Source organism: Lathamus discolor, chromosome 1, assembly GCF_037157495.1.
Source record: "Lathamus discolor isolate bLatDis1 chromosome 1, bLatDis1.hap1, whole genome shotgun sequence".
Lineage (NCBI taxonomy): Eukaryota > Metazoa > Chordata > Aves > Psittaciformes > Psittacidae > Lathamus > Lathamus discolor.
In genome coordinates this window covers 136,380,284-136,399,120 of record NC_088884.1, presented here as the reverse complement: position 1 = coordinate 136,399,120, position 18,837 = coordinate 136,380,284, and the positions used below count along the sequence as shown (strand labels likewise).

At 43.5% G+C, this 18,837-nt stretch overlaps 1 protein-coding gene across 1 annotated transcript in view; it reads right to left on the bottom strand.

Annotated features, from left to right (window-relative positions):
• The window catches only part of KDR (kinase insert domain receptor), a 32,485-nt gene extending 15,492 nt beyond the window's left edge, over nt 1-16,993 (bottom strand). Inside the window, exons 1-19 of the mRNA XM_065697161.1 lie at nt 16,820-16,993; nt 15,492-15,582; nt 14,745-14,941; nt 13,490-13,614; nt 12,995-13,163; nt 11,624-11,763; nt 11,270-11,438; nt 9,776-9,887; nt 9,519-9,682; nt 8,556-8,712; nt 7,369-7,489; nt 6,645-6,753; nt 5,636-5,980; nt 4,538-4,684; nt 4,259-4,390; nt 2,483-2,589; nt 1,936-2,071; nt 1,575-1,679; nt 248-361 (exon numbers count right to left, since the gene is read on the bottom strand). Of these exons, the coding sequence (XP_065553233.1) occupies nt 248-361; nt 1,575-1,679; nt 1,936-2,071; nt 2,483-2,589; nt 4,259-4,390; nt 4,538-4,684; nt 5,636-5,980; nt 6,645-6,753; nt 7,369-7,489; nt 8,556-8,712; nt 9,519-9,682; nt 9,776-9,887; nt 11,270-11,438; nt 11,624-11,763; nt 12,995-13,163; nt 13,490-13,614; nt 14,745-14,941; nt 15,492-15,582; nt 16,820-16,871 (2,692 nt within the window). The 5' untranslated portion in view covers nt 16,872-16,993. The remainder of the gene's footprint in view (nt 1-247; nt 362-1,574; nt 1,680-1,935; nt 2,072-2,482; nt 2,590-4,258; nt 4,391-4,537; nt 4,685-5,635; nt 5,981-6,644; nt 6,754-7,368; nt 7,490-8,555; nt 8,713-9,518; nt 9,683-9,775; nt 9,888-11,269; nt 11,439-11,623; nt 11,764-12,994; nt 13,164-13,489; nt 13,615-14,744; nt 14,942-15,491; nt 15,583-16,819) is intronic.
• Nucleotides 16,994-18,837: the final 1,844 nt, after the last annotated feature.

Here is an 18,837-nt window from a genome sequence, read left to right as displayed (position 1 = left end):
ATGTCCACTATAAAAATGGATCTGAGATACAGAAAAGCAAAGTGATACAACAACTAATAGATGGAGCTGGATGGAGAACTCAGGGCTTTTGAGCCCTTATCCACCTCCAGACCTGCTCACTCTTGTCAGAATATATTTTTTTAAAAAAGAAGACTATTTCTTCCAGCCTTTATTTTGAAACTCAATTTTCTATGAAGCAGAAACAGGGTTTTCACTAGCAGCTTCCACTCACTGAGAACTTACTCACCTCCTGGCTTTGTACAGGCTCCAAGTAAATTGACAACATTGAGATGATGGCCGATATGAATGAGGATCTTCAGCTCTGACATAAGTGCTCTGTGCTCACTATGGGTTGCACCCTCTGCAGAGGTAAAACAACAGAGATGAAGAGCATCAAAGGCAGAAAGGTTTTCTCCTCTTCTGCATTTTCTCCTGTTATTTTTCCTGCTCATCTAGTGAGAAGTCTTGTTGGTTGGTAGTCTGGGTCAGCTATGCTGCAGGACACTGTTCAAAGCTGGGCAATTGCATGACAGGGTTGGTTTTGCTCTGTTTTTAAACATTTTCCAGTGCATCAGAATGGGGTGCAAACAATCCAGATTAGCAAACATCTTTTTTCCTACAGACCTTTTGAGCAGTTTGTACTCTACCATTTGACCTTTCCAACCAAGAAGAGCTAGAAACATTATCCCAGAGCCATTGCTGGGGTCCAATGAGTCTAGGGGATATATGGCCAGGGCCAAACATGCCTGACCCTGCAGCCTCACCAAAAGCCTGGAGATGTGGCTGGTGTCCTCATCTCACACAGATGTAAGGGGAAGAGGAAAGAGCTGAAGCAGTGGGGAGGAAGGAGCAGAGGAGGCAGCACTCTGCGGGCTGCCTGAGCACTGGGAAGCTGGAGGGACAGGGCTTCCATGCACACCCATCCCATTGCAACCAGGCTGCAACAGATATTGCCTGCACTTGTGAATGTTCACACTGCACTGTCAGAAATCCCACTCCTCCTCCAGTACAGCACAGGGTGGCATGCAGCCCCTAGATGCTAGCAGCCCCATTTTGCTGCCCCAGCTACATTCTCTTCAAGAACAGTATGCTTGGAACCACAGCTTACAACTTTTATGCGGTGAATGCAAAGCACTATAATATGATTTAAAGTGAGGAGAAAGCTGTTCAAAATTACAATTCATTTTGGAGCATGCCTAAGCCATTGTCTGAGACTTGCAGAAAGCTCCCTACCAGGCTGCATGAGGCAAAAATGTACATGTGAAAACTGTCTGCAGGAAGTCATATTCTGAGCCTGAGTAGATACGTAAAGCAGTGGGTAAGAAACCACAGTTGATCCAGTTACCAATGAGGGAAAGGCATGTTTTTTTCCTAATCATTGCTTCATGACACCAACTGTTGAGCTAAACTTGTTAATTACATTAACAATTACATTACATTAACATTAATTACATTAATTACACCTTTGGTACAAATATTTTGGGTTTTTTTTCTCTTTCTACTGGTTATAGTATTATAGCTGTATTTATCCCTATATTCTGTATTCAAGGTGAAGTTTTAGTCATCATTTTTACCTTTAAGCATTTTGACTGCCACTGTTTTGCAGGTAGCAGTTTTGTCAATCCCAAACGCGTCTGCTTCTATAACCTGGCCAAAAGCTCCACGCCCAAGAGGTTTACCTTGAAGTGAGAAGATGAACACACTCCAGTTTATTTCCCTGGCACAGTGGGCAAAAGATGCAGAATAAAGAGCAACTCAAAACAGTTTATGCATCAGAAATTAACAGTGTTGGTAATAAGGAGAGGATTTACTATATCCTACAGGGCGACAGAGACCATCCAGGGGGCCTGCACCAGGGCAGCCCCATGGCAAGCCAGGACCTGAAACATGTCCCAGCACAGGTACCACAAAATGCCTCATGCAATGGAGACACACCTAGCTTTAGCCGGTCCCTGGGAAACTCCCACTTGCTGGCATCATATGGCAGCCGTTCACAGTGCTCATCTATTGGGACCTCATCAGGATCCATGATGATTGACAAGTAGCCAGTCTTCATGTCGCCTCCGTTGGCCTGGAAAATGGTATTAGTTGTAGTTGCACAGATTTTTTGCTGGTGATGTGCGGGCAAAGTGCCGTTTTCTTACTCTGTAGTGTTTCATTAGTTCTCAGAAATGCCAGGCTACCATTTTACCCATTTCACCATGTCATCGTGAGTCTGATCATCATTAATTACTTGCACTTTGTTTTGTTTTTTTTTAATAAACAAGACCAGCTGAAACATTTTTTCTCTTGTGAGGGCTTCTCAATTAAAAACAAATTTCTGTGCCCCAGGTTCCAGGCAAGAATGTTACAGCATGGAGAGAAAAAATGTGTCTGTTGATTTAAGAACAATGGAAAGAAGCAACACAAAAGAACTCAAGTCAGCTCTCATTTGTCATGCAAGACCGGTGCTGATAGGACAGTACAAGAATTTTTTCATTACCCGCTTAACGGTTCGGAGGATGATTACAAGAAGCAACCAGAAGAACATGGCAATCACTGCAGTGCCAACGAGGATAATGAGCTCCAGATTTGTTTTCTCTTCAGCGCCTGGGAAGAAATAAATGAATATCTGAGTGATAGTTGGAAGCATATTTGTTTTGTTCATTCATTAAAGTAGAGAATGGAGGTCCTTGTTCTGAAGGTTCATTTTAAAAGTGCAACATGGAGCAAGGAAAAGAAAGCAAAACAAAACGAAAAGCTTGGGGTTTTATTTTGGGATAGTACACTTTGTTTCATGTTGTTTTATGCAGCACCCAATTTTTTAGCATCAGCTTTGTTCCAACAACAATATATGGACCTTTGAAAAAATATAATAAAGTGAAATCTCACATTTTACAAAGAAATCATTGTTTTAGAATACCCAAAATTCTTTCTCCAGAAATCAACAAACTCCATCATATAATAAATAAAGTACCGTGAGGATGACCCAAAGAACAGTCTCTTTCTTGTCTCTCTATATGCTTCAACTTTGGCATGAAAAAAACACAGTTCTACAAGAACCGTGAAATATGGTCTTACTTACAACAAAATAAGGTCTTATTTACAACATCCTTTTCCCAGTAAAATAGTTTCCAGCAGATACCACTCAAACATCTATTAATGTAGAAGTTTCAGCTCCTGTTCATCACATCATGCTCTTGTATTTCATCCTTTGCATCATGTAGATTTTCCTACACAGTAGCACACTTCATTGCATGACCCAAATGAGCTGCACTATAAATTTCTTGGAGTGAATCAGTATGTCCTACACAGATTTCCAGCTTTTAAAGACATGCCTCAGCTGTGTTTACTACATCAGCTGAAATGTGCATTGATGTCAGCTGCAAATAATTTCCACCCCATGTAAACATATTGCCCAACATCTAAATATCCTAATAGGATCTATGAGAATAACAGGATACTGCTTTAATTACCCTAACGGAACAGATAGAACAACCACCCTGACTTATAAGACAGACGTTTGTATAGGATTCAGTGACTAGATTTTGCTAATGTACTAACATCAAGGGCGAGGAGCTTTTAGCTCAAGGCTTCTCATTGCAACTCTTGACGGAAAGTCCATCACGGCTCCGGCTACTCAGACCGCAGGCTAACCTCGTTAGGATTTATTGTTTATCATTGTGAATTGCGTTTCAGCGTGCCACAATAGGACTGGAACAAGTGAGAGGTAAGTCTCGCAAATGCTACTTTCAGAGCTTAGTGGACTAAGGCTGGAGTCCCCTAACCCAAAACCGCTAACTGCTCCTATCACTGAAACAGGACGGCAACCGTAACAGACAGCACAAAGTCTTCACTCTGTTTTTCTTAGGTGATGTGACAGCAACGACATAGTTTAAAAAGTTACAACTGTTAAAACTCATACGATGACAATTACACTATCAAGACAATAGAAACGCCCCAGGGTATCTGCAGGTTTAGGTAGGCTGTATTTTGTGTGTAATATAGACTTGGCAGAGTTTTCTTTGCAACCACATGTAGAATAGATTTAGTTTTTCTTGAAAAGCACTGAACAACAACATGGAGAAGAAAGCGCCAGTCTCAACAGTTGGGAATATGATGGCTATGAGGGCACTCAATTTGAGCTTGATAGAAATGGTGAGGACTTTTCACAAATCTTGTGGTATATTTTAAGATCTCCAACCAGGGTAGCCAGTAGATTTTCCTTTTAGTAACTATAAAGATTTCACACACAACCCAGAAAGAAGCTAACACTAACCTTCTACAGAAAAAAAAGCCACTGCTTTTCTGCATCCGAGGACATTGCAGGCAAGGCAGGTGTACAGCCCCCCATCTTCTTTCCTCACTCGACGTATGGTTAGTGTTTTGTTTCCATCTTTCAAAACAATACCTGGAAAAAAAATGTGATTCTCAGTTCTGCTATTTTTATGCCACTTTGTGTTAAAAATTAAACTCTTTATGGTGAAAATCAGCAGTGAGTCCCATGAAAGAAAGCCCTTCAGTGGTAGAAAACTCATAGCAAAGGAACGACCCTCACCTGAATCTTCGACAAGGGTTTCGTTATTTTTAAACCACATGATGTTTGGAGGAGGAATGCCATTCGCTGTGCATGACACCTCTATCGTTTCACCTATGTTTGTTGTTTGATTTTCCAAATTTCCGATGAGTGTGGGTGCCATGGGTTCTGTTGGTTAGAATACACAGCAAAATTACTGACAAGAACATTGTCAAAGAGCAATTACATCACAGGAAACATCAATTTTTTTTGTGTTATGATAGCACTTGATGGCTCAGTAACAAAGTCTCAGATCCTTTAAAAACACCAATAGCCACAGCATCCATGTTAAAATCATAGTTAAACTTCTGCATGGCATGAAGAAATTATAATAGCCAAAAAAATTTTTACAGTATTGATGCAACCTGCTTTAGACGGTTTGATGTGTGACTGGGCAGGCTGCTGAGGGAAGGCGGAATAAGTGAGAAATTGCTTCCCTCACTTTTCTCTTTTCAGAGTCATTATGAAAAGTCTGATACTGCAGGTCCATCAAATGTCCGTTCAGAACAGCCCATGAACATGCACAGGTATTTTCCTGCATCTGCCTAATCAGCCTAGACATCCAGGTCCAAAACAAAGTCATCACTATTTGTGTGCGAAGCTGATTGATTACCAGCTTTCACTGCCTGTATCTGAGTGCCAGCATCACTTCATGACAGCTTAAATTACAGGCAACTTCAGACAATTACTTTAAACTCAAGTCAATGACACAAAGCAGTAGCATCGATGCCATGAATACACACATGCATATACAGCTAGAGGGAAAAATGTGCTTTGAAAAGTAAAACTGAGAAGTTATTGAGCTAATTATGTGCTGTTACTTGTGCAAAAGCCAGACTCATCCCTTTGAACAGCACAGTGGCCCTGTCAGTGTTTCCTCACTGGTACTAATGAAACAGTAAGGCCCTGCTGTTCAGACAATCCCCAGACCTGTGTCTTAACAACAAATGGTCTGAATCTATTTAACAGAATGCACCATTAACCCAACGCATGCAAGACCTGGAGGTACCAAAACCTGACACTGCTGCAGTTATTTTTACGTACAACCACCCATTTTGGTTCACAGTAAGAGATCTGTACCTTGAACAGTGAGGTGCTTCACCAGGCAGTGCTGTGTTTTAGCCTTTTTGTCCTGAGCAATGCAAACATAGTCCCCTCCATCCTGCAGGGAGATGTTACGGAGGATGAGCTCTAAGGTGACATTTTCACCATTGGTATTTGAAACTGTAGCATTCAGCCTCTGGAGAGCATTTAGGTTCTTGCAGACAGGCATAGGCAGCCCTCCAAAGGGGGTCTGCGAAGCGTGAGCACTGAGTTTGTACCACGATAGCTTCTCAAAGGTGAATTTGTCTGCTGTGCATTGCAAGGACATATTATCTTTCTCTGTGAGCTGATTCCGAGGCTGGAGATTAATTTCAAGACCCCCTGCAAGTTAAAAAAATAAAACAAATTCCTATTAGGCTGCACATTTTGTGGCCTTATCCTCATCGTATCCAATTGTAAATAAGGAAACAAAACACTGAAAATCAGTCAATCATCTAAACAGCACAATCCCATTAAAAGGAAAAGGAAGGCCTGCGTAATGAATACAGCTCCTCTCTGTGCAGAAATTTACAGCAACTTAAGCTGATTCTTAGCATTACTTATAGCTAATTTTTAGTTTAAAATAATATTTCATCATATGAATATGGAGACTGATTTTTAAGAAGACAGAAGCTCTTTGACACTGCTTTTCAAAATGTTAGTCTTAGCTTTCACTGTACATCCTTTTTCTTTCTGCTACACACAATTTTGCTGTAGCTCTTTTAAGTGACTGCAAAAGCAGTCACTCTCAGGACAACAGTGCCCATTTTGCATTGTTTTCATGGGACCACCACTCCACAGATGCCAGCAGAACTAATTATTTGGCTGAAGTTAGGTGGTGAATTTAAAGGCTGCCTCAGGAAACCTTAAGTGAACCTAAATCCTGAACTATTAATGGATTTAATAAAGGACAGCGATCAGACAACAGCACTGAAGAGCCTGTCGTTAGCAAAACAGACAAAATAACAGTAATTTACCATGGCTGTCCTCAACAGGGTATACTTACTGGTCACATGAAAGGAGATAACTCTTTCACTTGACCCAGCTCTGTTTGTGGCCATACATCTATACAAAGCAGATACATTTGCTGCTTGAATCACAAGGGTGCTCACAGTCTGCAAAAGAACAATCAAGCAATTTCGTATCACGTCAGTCCCAAAGTACATACTTGAGCCTGACCACTCCAACAGCCTAGCAAAGTGCTCTGCCGGTATTTGCACAACCAGAAATCCCTCCAAAGCACAACTCCATGGCATGGCCGGAGCACAGTCCCCTCCTGACGTTTACATTTTGTCCTTAAGAGTGTAACAATCAGGTAAAAAAAAAAAAAAATCCAAGAAAAAGCAGCCTAGCAGAAGGCACATTTTGTTTTATTTGTGAATAAATGCTGCTCCCATGCTTTTCTGCTCTTCAGCCTCTACAGCTTCTCCTCATTACAGTTAAATAGGAAGTTTGACTCATGTAACTTCAGACTGCTAAAAGGTAAGCACTGAAACCTAAATAGGTTGTGCTCCTCAAAGGAGACTCACTTTGGGTCAGTGTCTAAAGGACTTGAAAGTGTGTATCTCTGTCCATTGGCTCTAGCAGGAGTTTGCACAACCAGCTAAGAGTAGATCCATAAGTTTAACGGTAGGTGAAGAGAGTCTCATCTCTAGTGATACATTTCCAGTTATCTGGACTGCTTAACAGGGCCAATCATCCCCAGCCAACAGAAAAGAAAATCTGCTCACCTTTGTTTTCCCAGCAATAGTAACAACTCGGTGCTTAATTTCAACCTGATTCCCACCCTTTCTCTCTGAGATCACTTTCCACTTCCTGCATGCATATGGATTGGATCCTGAGCGAACTTTCCTGAGGTAATAAGTAGAGATATATGTATTAGATAAGATGAATATTCACCCTTCAAGAGAGTGGTTTGTGTTTTCTTTTTAATATGCAAACATTTATCTATAAATCAGATGCATCACCAGCCACAACCTGTATCTGGGAGGGAATTCTGGAAACATTCTATTAAATTGTACCCTATAACCTTGTGGGACTTTTGTGCTCTGTAAGGTAAGGAACCCCCAAGCCTAAAGGTGAATTTCCTAATTAATCTGCCTGTGTCAGCTCAATTAGGATGCTTGGAGGGAAGCAGCTATTCTGGGAACAAACCTCCATTCATAAATGGATGATTCAAGTTAATTTAGTTCAAAGGAAGACAGACATAGAAATCGCTGAACTCCTTACAAGAATTTCTTGGGGACAGTATCCATTGTGTAAGAAGCAACCAGGCACCAAAGGAAGAAACTAGTGGAAATCACTTTAAAAACAACAACAGGAAAGAAGAATGCTTTTTGTTGGTTGCTGGTTGGTGTTTTTTTTTTAAAGGAAATCTGGGCTTATGGCAGGCCCAGATAAGGGAAGCTGCGTGAATCTCAGTCAGGCACTCTCTCTATCATTCCCCAACATCAATCAGTGCACTTCCTTTGAGATACACTTTCACACAGATAAAGAGCACGGTCACACTCAGCATTTGAGCAGAAAAAAAAGCCACCACAAGGACCCGTAATTAACATAAACAGTAAATTTCCTCTGTTTGGGATGGAGTTTTGGTTCTGCAGACCACAGGGAGATCTGAGGGGCATGCAGATAGCTGCAGTTGAAACCACAGCAAGCCCTTCAAGAAGGCATGACAGCAGCATACATGCACTGCCAGTTCCTTGCTGCAGATGGCCCTTACCTCTCCCAACAACAATGGCTTTGGCAGAGGCTTCCTGCCATGATCAGCCTGTTGGCCACAACAAGCTTTTCTTCATTAGCCATCGGGTCTGAATTTAGCAATGAGCCTGGACAAGGGATGCACCCAAACACCCCAACCCAACCATCGCACCAGAGCTATGTAACCTGCAGAAGATGTCAAGGACTTGGCACTCACTGAGGGCTGAAAGTGCACTCCTCCTCCAGCTGCCAATGCCAGAGGATGGTGGCAGGCGGTGGGATGGCGTAGACGGTGCAGGTGAGTGCCTGCGTCGAGCCATACTTGTAGGAGTCGACAGGGGCCAGTAACGCGTTCTCACCAATCTGAGGAGGGACTGGAGGAGAGAGCAGCAGGTTACACCTCCCCAGCAGCACTGCATGCATGTGTTAGACACCCAGCAACTAATTTATGCCCTGCCTCATGTGCAAGTGCAACACAGAGCATCTCAATGAACATTCAGGGAAGAGGTGAACCTGCCCGGCACCGTGAGGATCAGGCCATCAAGATGCAATGCTTAGGATCGTCCATAATATTTCCATTACCCACTGGTTTAAAATGCAGCTCTTAGACTCCTACCACCCCTTAAATGTCTATGATTCCCATCGCATGTAGCCCCACTGCCCTTCCCAAGACCTGCTGTCTTCAAAGCATAGGGGCTAGGTTTTTTCCTGGGGAGCAGACAGAAGGAGGAAGAGAAGGAAGAGAAGAAAGAGGAGCATCAGTACTGCACAGGGCAGGTCAGAAGAGGAGGGACAGCCTGCGTGAGGCAGGAAGGATGGGTGAGGCGGGACAGGGCCAGGATGAGCGGGGTGGGGAGGACTTCAGCAACATGGCCAGCAAGGAGGGCAGGAAAAGAGCAGGATGCAGAAGCAAAGAAATAATATACAGACCCCCCTGACCCCAAACACACACGCACACAAAGTATCATCACAATACCACCAGCAGGAGCCTGCGGCCTCTCAACAAGGAGAGCCAGGAGAGACGGGCCACCTCTGCCCTCCCAGGGCTGAGGTTCAAGTGCTCTTCTCCCAGCCAACCCCGCACTTGAATCTTCATAGCAGTGGGATTAATTTAATCCTAAGAATGGTAATACAGCACATCCACATGTGAAAGAAGGTACTCCTGTGGTACACTGCTTACCATTCACAAGCAGGGTAAACGTATGTCTCTTCTGCAACTTGTTAGTAGGGTTTGTAAGGACAACAGTGTAATTCCCAGCATCCTTCTCAGTTGAATCGGTGATCACTAAAGCGTAGCCAAGTTTAACTGTATGATTTGCATTGATGGCTTTTCCATTTTTATACCTGAAGAAAAAATAGAGCACTTTGAATACTTCAGAGATTTACCTTCACTAAGAACAGCTCAGTTTTTCAAACATATGATGTTCCCACTCTTACCATTTTGCCTCTGGTGGAGGATATCCTTTAAACTTCACAGGAATTTTGACTGTATCGCCTAGCCTTGTCTCAACCACATTCTCCATTCTCTCCAGATGAATAAAAGGACTTTCTGCAAAAAAGAATGAACTAAATGGTTTTTCCATGTGGACAAAAGTTTAAGTGCTCTTCATTTGGGATAGCACTTAATGACAGATGACAAATAGCGGCCAGTGACAGGATGCCACTGGTGAAGCACAACTGGCTCCAAACAGGGCTCTGGAGAGACAGACCTGCCATGAAAACCCAGCCCTTTCCCTTGCAGAAAGGAACAGCCCAATTCCCACACTGAGGAGCTCTGGAAAGCAGAGACAAGACTCAGCTCTCTGGACAGCATGCCAACTGCCAGACCTAGTGTCAGACCCATACACATATATATACACACACACATATATATAAATGTATCATGAAGCCATCTCAACCTACTCATTACAGGAAATAATAGTATTCAAAACTACAATGTGATACTTTCACAGTATTTCACTCAGTTAGATACGTTCAGCCTCTTCTCAAGTATGAATCTGAACCACTGCAGTCACAGAATACATTGAAATTATTTACATTACTTGTTATAAACTTGCATTCAGATTAACACAGTGATTAGGCTTCTGACTAATATTTAGAATAGTATGGACTTAATATCTGGTACATTTACTGCAGCACATGATCTTGTTTAGCTCCTGAAGAGAAATACAAAGAACCCAGGAGAAAATTGATACTATCTTGAATCACTGTGCCACATAATTAGTTTGAATGTTAAAAAAAATAGTCTCCTTCAAAATATAAACCCCTTTGTCTGACTCAGTGATTTAAAATGGGCCATTCTCATGCTGGCAATTTTTTCTAGAAGTAATCCAGTGGAGCCACTGGGGCTGTGGCCAAGAAGGGCTTGAGAAAAAGCTGTAGGATGTGGCCTCATACTTATCTATGCACTTAGCCAAAGCTGTTTCCTTTTCATCACTTCCGTACAACACAAACTTCACTTGATTCATCTATTCATAGTGTAAAAGCTGAAAGTTTTATTTTCCTAGCTTCACTGACCCAGGCTCCTGTCCTGCAGAGCCACCAGAATCTAGCCTAAGCTCACCCGGAGTGAGAACAAAGTTACCTTATACAGAGCTATCTACACAAATTCAGTTTTACAGGACCTCACAGAGGTCAACATAGAAGAGGACCAGAGGGTTACCTCAGTTTATTTTACTGCCCATTTTCCTATGGGATTCTACACCTTTCAGTAACATACAGAGTCCTTTAAAATCTTATCATTAGCTAAGCATGCGGTATATATATATTTATAAATATAGGTATAATCCTATAGTGGGTGCAAGAGAAATACTGTAGGTGCAGCTTGATTCATTTCTGCTACTTGATTCATCACCAAGGCACCCTCTGCATCCCAGTAATGAAACCCAAAATTTGCAGCAGCCGACAAAACTGAAGCAGAAGATGCCATACCATGGATAATGAAGTAGCTGCTGTTTTTCATGTTCATACGACCGCTGGATGCCGCACAAGTATATCGACCTTTGTCACTTAAGGTCACACTGTCGATGGTAAGAGTGCTCACAAACTTCTTTACTTCTCCTGCAGTGGTTTTTAAATCCCTTATGGTGGCATGTTTTTCCTGTAACAGATAAAAGACACAGGTGTTTGTTATTCCTCCTGTTACCCTTTGCGCACCTGTATGTACTGACCATTTCTTTGTGTATTATCACCTGCTTTGACAATATTATAAAGGGGGGAGTGACATTATACATAAATCATTTATTTCATTTTGATGTTGGCTCTTTTAATTTATTACAGATTTACCTTGATGGAAGGGTAGTCCCATTTAAAATCAATTCCTACATTCAGCTCCGTCCTTACAGTGCAATTGAGAACCAGTTTTTCCCCCACTGCCAGCTCTACTTGGGAGTGTGGGTTCATTGTCAGGTCATAAATTCGGTATCCTAGAGGAAGAGAAAGGCACACAGAAACCTGGGGGTAAGAAGAGGTTTCTTTACAGCACTCAGCACCAAATTTCCCATGAAAATTCACCAAAACTCCCACTGAAACCCCAGCTACAAAGAATCCCCTTGGTGTCCCAGTGCAGCATGATGACAGGCATACAAAGGAGCCTGGAGGGAAGGAATATGACTGCCCTGAGCATTTCCCATCCGAGACCTGCATCAGACAGTGGCACAGCAGGTTGTATGCACTTGATCAGAGTGCGCCCCGGAAGTAGGAGCAGGCAGGATATGGTGACCCACATGGATCCTCTGCCTTAGACACCTTCTTCTTACCCTTGTGAGACCTGAAACTTAAGGAGGCATATCCCATTCCTCAGCACTAAGTGGGAATTTATTAAGAATAACAGTCTGATATTAGCAAAATCATCCAAATTTTAATTTGTGCAATAAAATTTAAAATATTCCAATGCAGAATATTCTGAATGCAAAAATTCTGAATATGCTCCAAATCAGAGTCAGGACTGATGAATCTGGTGAAGAAGCAATTGCCTGTTGCACAAAGTAAAGGGTGGAGAGCTGTTACGCCTTCCTACCAAGCAATGTGAGACTGCGTTGGTGCCATTTGGCCACTTGAAGTGGCCACTGCGTCCTCAGCCAAAAGGGAAATAGCTGCAGTTTCAGCTCAGGCTTAAACCTCCACAGAGTCATCACATTATTTCTGAGTTTTGGTGAATAACTGACAAAATATACCAGGGAAAGCATAAATCCCCATGAGAGCCAGGACATAGATCTGAGGGAGAAGAGACAACCTAGCTCATAATGCAACCCTCAGATCCCCCACTGCTTTGGTACCCCCTCAGAGCAATGTCTTTCCATCTGCTGCTGATAGATGCCTGCCCCCAGTTCCCTCCAGCTACAACTTGCACCCTGGATAAGTGAATAAAGTACATAACTGATTTTAGGAAAAAGGCTTGCATTGTCAGGGAAAAAAAAACAGTCCTTGGCATCTATGTAAAACACTAAAATAGAAGCACTTATCCCAGTGATCAACCAGAAAGAATACAATACATTGCATTTAAAAGAAAAGTAATACATCTCACAACATCCATTTTGCATTAGCTGCATTGTCAGTATTGAATAACCTAGAGTCCAACCAAATGTAATTGGTTCAGTATGTTGTAGCAAGTAAAAGGACATTGGCTATAAAGGAAAAGAAAAAACTTTGGCTTACCTACAACTGCGACTATGTATATCACAGACTGGTAGCTTTCATCGTCTATTTTGGCTTCACAGAAGACCATGCCCGCATAGTTGATTAAATGGCTGGGTATAGTGAAGCCCTTTTTATTATTCCACGAAATTGATTTACCATCAGGAACAAATATCTTTTCTGGATATTTCTGTTTGAAACATTGATAAAATACAGTCAGATTTTAAAAAAATCAAACAACCCTGAATATTCAAGTCCAACATTTTCCATAACCGCAGGGTCCCAGCCTTAACATCCCAGCTCAGGCAATCTCCCTTTCACAGGCAATCACTCCGCACTTTGAGAGCGCAGGATCACGGACAAGAACAGTTACAGCACTCACCTTGTAATCACAGACTGTAAAATTCCCAAGGATAGAAAGAAGTTTTTAAGAAATGCAGTTATACTTCAAGCAAAGTATTTGCATCGCAGTGATTTCAACTAACTCTTAAAATAATAAGTGGTCTTTTTCCTTACCGCATGTAGAGATACATTGAGATTTGATACAGTTCCAAGGCACGGCACTACCACAGTTTTATTCTTAGTGATGTATACAATGCCAAGCTGATCACTAACTGAAGTCACAAATGGAGATCTGTAATCTAGAAGAATATTCAGTTGGTAAATGGATACTGTCACATTTTTATGGAGGAAACTTTTCCAATTTTGTTCTGTCCCTGTTTATTTCTTCTCAAAGCAGTTTTATTCTTTTCTATGTGGTAAAACATTTAACCGATGGGACTAAGTAGAAAGTACGTATTTTGACAGACATCCCCCAGTTTTACGGCATAATTACTCTGAAAACAGTTATCCACAGCAGTGTGGACCTTGGAGAACAGCTTCCTGTCATCGCAGTCTTTGTGCCGGTAAAAATCTGATTTACCCTAGTGTGACTTTCCTTGCGTAAGTACTACAGGAAATATCAGTCAGAAACAGTAGCACGCCACATTGGCTCCCCCAATGGCAGTATCTTCTTTAAAGTCAGACCAAAAAAAATAGTAAGCTCATGATCTTACAAAACAAGCTAACCCAAGTACATAATAACATCTAATTTTTCAAGATGGTAACTATAAGTTAACAATAAAAGGAAACAGGTTGTGTAAGAAAATGAGTATGAAACCATCAGTGCAAAAAAAGGCAGATGCCTCAATGTACTCATTCACTGAAGCTGAATGTATACCTGAAGGCTTTGCAGTACCTGCGGCACTCAGCTGCATTGCTACCAGCCTGACTATGAAAACTTAGCTCTTACAGCCTAAATAGGTTTTGCTGTCACAGTCAGCAAATGTATGGAAGTTTATGTTTTGGAGTTGTTTTTTTTTTTTTTTTTTTGAATGGTATCAGATACAAATTGTAAAAGGGATCAAAACCTGCAATTTTTAATAAGTATGCAATCTCTGTAATCCTTCTCCTGAGGTCAGTAATAGCTCTGTATTCGTGAGGACAGGCTCACAGTGCAAAGGAGACATGTATGCTAAGCTCCAGGTAAAGGAGAATAGCAGGCCGAGTACTGCATATGGCAGGTCACTTCAAAATTACAGGTACAAGGGCTTTTCTACTGATGGCAACTACCATATTGGCATGAAATCAATCAACATGAAAAGAAGAAAAGTAACAATTTCACAGAATAAAAAATTCAAGGATTAATAGATTTTAAAGTCAAAACCGTTTTGAGATACTTTTTCTCCTGAGGCTAAGGGAAGAGCCACCTAAGAGCTGTGTAAGCACTTACCTTGAACATAGACATAAATGGTTGTAGCTGCCTGGTTGTCCTTGTAAAGGCACCTGTAGTCGCCTGTGTCATTGCCGATGACTTTGAGAAGAGTAAGTGTCTTGCAGTAGGGGCCATCACTGCAGTTTGTCACAGAAATGCGCTTCTCAACACTGCTCTGGTTGCTTGGCCAGGACCATTCCAGTGGTCTCTGTCCACTGGGGAAGAAAAAATGTTGGAGAGGTGTGAGCATGTGATGAGCACCAGTACTGATGCCAGGGTGGTGAACTCCAGACTCACTGGTGTCTATGGCCATTGAGAGGAACAGGCTCCATCCTATTATGTGGAGCATCAAGCCATGTAGGATAAATTCACATTTATCAACTTATTGTTAATACCTATACAGAAGCTATTTGAGATTTACATTCTGCTGAACCTGAGTGACACAGTACCCAAAAGGGAGCTTCAAGAGCACGATTTCAGGAGCATGGCTCACCAGCTGGCTCCATGAGGACCCGGCTGATGCTTCCTTCCCTGGGCCACCCTGTGCTTCCCAGATCTCCCTTGCTGCAACCCCCTAAGATCATTTCCAAAGTCTGTAAGGGGCAAGCAAGGTGAGGGTGGGGGTAGGGAGGGGGAGCACAAAGGATGTGGGGAGGAAGAACAGGAGCAATGATGGGAGAGAGACAGAATCACCTGTGATTCTATGCAAAAACTCACTACATAAATTACCCCCATCAAAATCATGCTGGACCGATTTGCCCTTACCTGCAAGTAATATTCAGAGTGTTATTTGCAGTTATTGTGAGGACATCTTTTTGGATACTAAGGGTTGGCTGATCCAGAGAAATAACTAAACCTGTAAATAATAACAAACACGTATAAAGCCCCGCAAATCAACCCAATAAACAAAGCACATGCTACTTAATCAGAAAAGCATTATGCATAGGAATATGCAGTAAGTTTTAAGCGGGCACTTTCACATCATCTACTTATCAGAAAAGGGTAAATAATGACTTTTCACATATCCCAGAAAGTTCAAAAACTCTGTCATAACAGGAAGCAAAGGCAGATGGTCAGGAGCTAGCTGCAGAGCACTACAATTCAGCCAGCCAGGGTGGAGTTCCTGTTTTCTTACATTGCCAACTTCAAGGTCTAACAAGAGGATGTGGGACATTGAAATGAAGCGAACCTTCATCTGATGATCTCACTCCCTGGGGAAAGGGATTACTAACTTTTCTTATAATAAATTGAATATAGTTGAGTTCTTCGAGACTACCGACCAATGAATTATATGAAGAAACTATTTGAAGTTTGCCAGAAACTCGAGATCCCATGAATTTATTTTGTCCCATGATTTTCTGAGGTTATCCCTTTCTTCCTAAGCAATTAGGCAAAAGTCTGTTACTACCAACTTTGTTCACACCAGGGCTTGCATCGCACCTACCCTGAGTCCTCCGTGCTTGCGAGGGCTGCGATCTGGGTGTCAGCGTGGGCCCTGAGGCCAACAGCCCAGCTTGTGCAACATTTGGGAGTACCACAGGGAGAGATTTTCAGCCCGCCCTGGCTGCTCCCATCACCGTCAGGAATCCCGCCTCACCCGGGCTAGCCAGCAGCCCCAACCAGGACGGCTTGGCCGGCTATGACGGGCAACAAAAAAGCGTGGCCAGACCGGGACCTTCCCTACTTCCCTAGTGTTTCCCCACACTTGAATCACTGGCATCCCGAGCAGGCTCTTCGCTGATGACGGGTTTCCCGCATTTGGCTCCAGGGACATTTTGCTCTTGGAAACGATGTCTGATGCTGAAGCCAAGAGTGCAGGACACTATGCCACGGCAGGCAGCCCTCTCCGATGGGCCAGCACCAGCCAGAGAAGCGAGGAGAGAAGGTGAGAGGACAGGACAGCAATCTCGTAGTACTGGGCATCCCGTCCCACCCCACGGTTCGCACTGCCTCACCATACCACCCTCCCTGACAACCCCAAGTGAAACCAGCATCCGCGCCGCTCCTGACACCTGATCATCCCCGCGCCGCCTGTCCTCGGGGCCCCGTGGGGCTGCCGGACGCCGGGCAGCTGGGGCACTCTGGGCGCTTACCGGGAGCGAGGCACAGCAGGACCGCCAGCAGCCGCGCCGCACCGTGCTCCATGCCGCGGGCGCCGCGGGGCGCGGCGCGAACCCTCTGCCCGACGGCGCTGTCCGGCCGGCAGCCGAGCCGAGCCGAGCCGAGCCGAGCCGAGCCGAGCCGCCGCGCCGCTCTGCTCTGCACTGCACTGCACTGCACCGCACCGCACCGCACAGCGGGGATGCGGGACCCCGGCGAGCAGCCCCGCCCCTCTTGAGCCAGGGGGCGGGGCTTGCCTCAGAGGCTCTGCCCAGCTCTCCGTGACCCCGCCCCTCGTCCCCGCCCCATGGCCCCGCGGCGGGGCCCGGCGGGGGTGGGATGCTCTGGTTTGGTCAGGCACCGGGAGCAGTGCCCCTGCTTGGCAAAGGCGGGAGGGACTCAGGGACATCAGCACTGAAGCTCCATGTCACCTGGGGCTTCACCGTGCGCTTTTGGGGTTTCTTCAAGTCCCCTCAACCCCCAAAACCCCAAAGACCAGCCCTGTGGGGCGCACGTATGAGACACGGCCATCTTCTTGCTCAGTGACTTCATCCAACTGGGTTGGAAGCGTCTGGTGGTATCAATGCTAAGTTCACAACATGGGAGTCCCTGAATCATGCAGCATGTACCCACCAGCCTAATGGGCCACATCACATCTAAGGGGATCCAGCCACCCCCATCCTGCTCCCTGCGGGATGTTCCATTCCCCTCTCACACCAAAGGTTTGATTTTTCCCAAAAATGACCCCTCAGTTGCAATTATACCTTTTAATCAAAATTATTAAGCAGTGTTTGTTGAAAGAGAAGTTCATGAGAAAGTCCTTTGGGAAAAATAAACACATGGTTATTAATGCTTTAAACATACACATGACCATAAAGGCCCTGAGGGAAATAAATACATCCTCATAGACAGATACATAGGTAAATAGGTAGAAAATCAGGTAGATGGAAATACACAACTATGCACATAACTATGCATACGTGTACATGTACATACCTCTACATGCTACATTTTTCTTTCCCTGCAAGTCTTCATGTGAGCTTGTCCACAAACAGTCAACTAAGTTAATGAAGCAGTGATTTTATTTTGCATGCTATGCAGTTCCAGCTGGTTTACTATACTGGGGGATGAGTTTGAATTTCAATTTCCTTTGAAATTACACCCCTGTTGCTCACAGAAAGATACAGGGAGTGGGAGAAGCCAAATTCCTACACTGATTTTTCCCAGAGATCCAATAAAATCCATGAAAAGTCAAAGAGGACTCATGGTTCAAGAGGCAGCAAGTCAGCACTGTGCAAATGAAATGTGTTCTTGCTGTTTTAATGGGCTCTTAAACCAGAAAATTAGTAGTCATTATTAATATCCCCACCTCCACCATACCGCAGGTCAGGTCACTGGTCTTTCTAGGTGATTTGTGGAACTTTGGCAGTGATTATTAAACAACCAGCCCTTGCTGACACTAGGCTGCACGTAGGGTTGTGTGGTAGTGATAAATGCCTAGAGAGAACCAAGGGCACCTCCTGCCGAAGAAACAGTTCTGATAACTGTATTAGTGGCGATGCTTGTTTTGTTTGGTTGACCACAAAGAGTAAAAAACTGATAGGGAATGGATGACCTGCAAGGACTGTTTGCCTTCAAAGCAGTTGAGCTGGTCAACAAAGCTAATTAAACTATTGGGGTTAGTGGAAAAACATTCACATGAAATTATTAAAGGATCCATAAGCACAGTAAAATCACTGGTAGCTCACTCTGGTGCCTTCTGCATTCCTACATGAGCTTCCAAAAACGCAGTCACTAGAAAATATGCCACTATATTGATTCTAACAAGTGTTTTTTCTGAAATGCAGTCAGACGATGTGCAAATAGAGCTTACTGCAATACCACTTAGCCTCTGTGTTCATGCACAATTGCTACTATTAAGTGAGCGGTTTGGAGGGGGTGGTTGGTTTCATTGTTAGAAGTTATTTTTGTGCCTGAGTTTTACGGGAATGAATACCCACTGTTTGCCCTA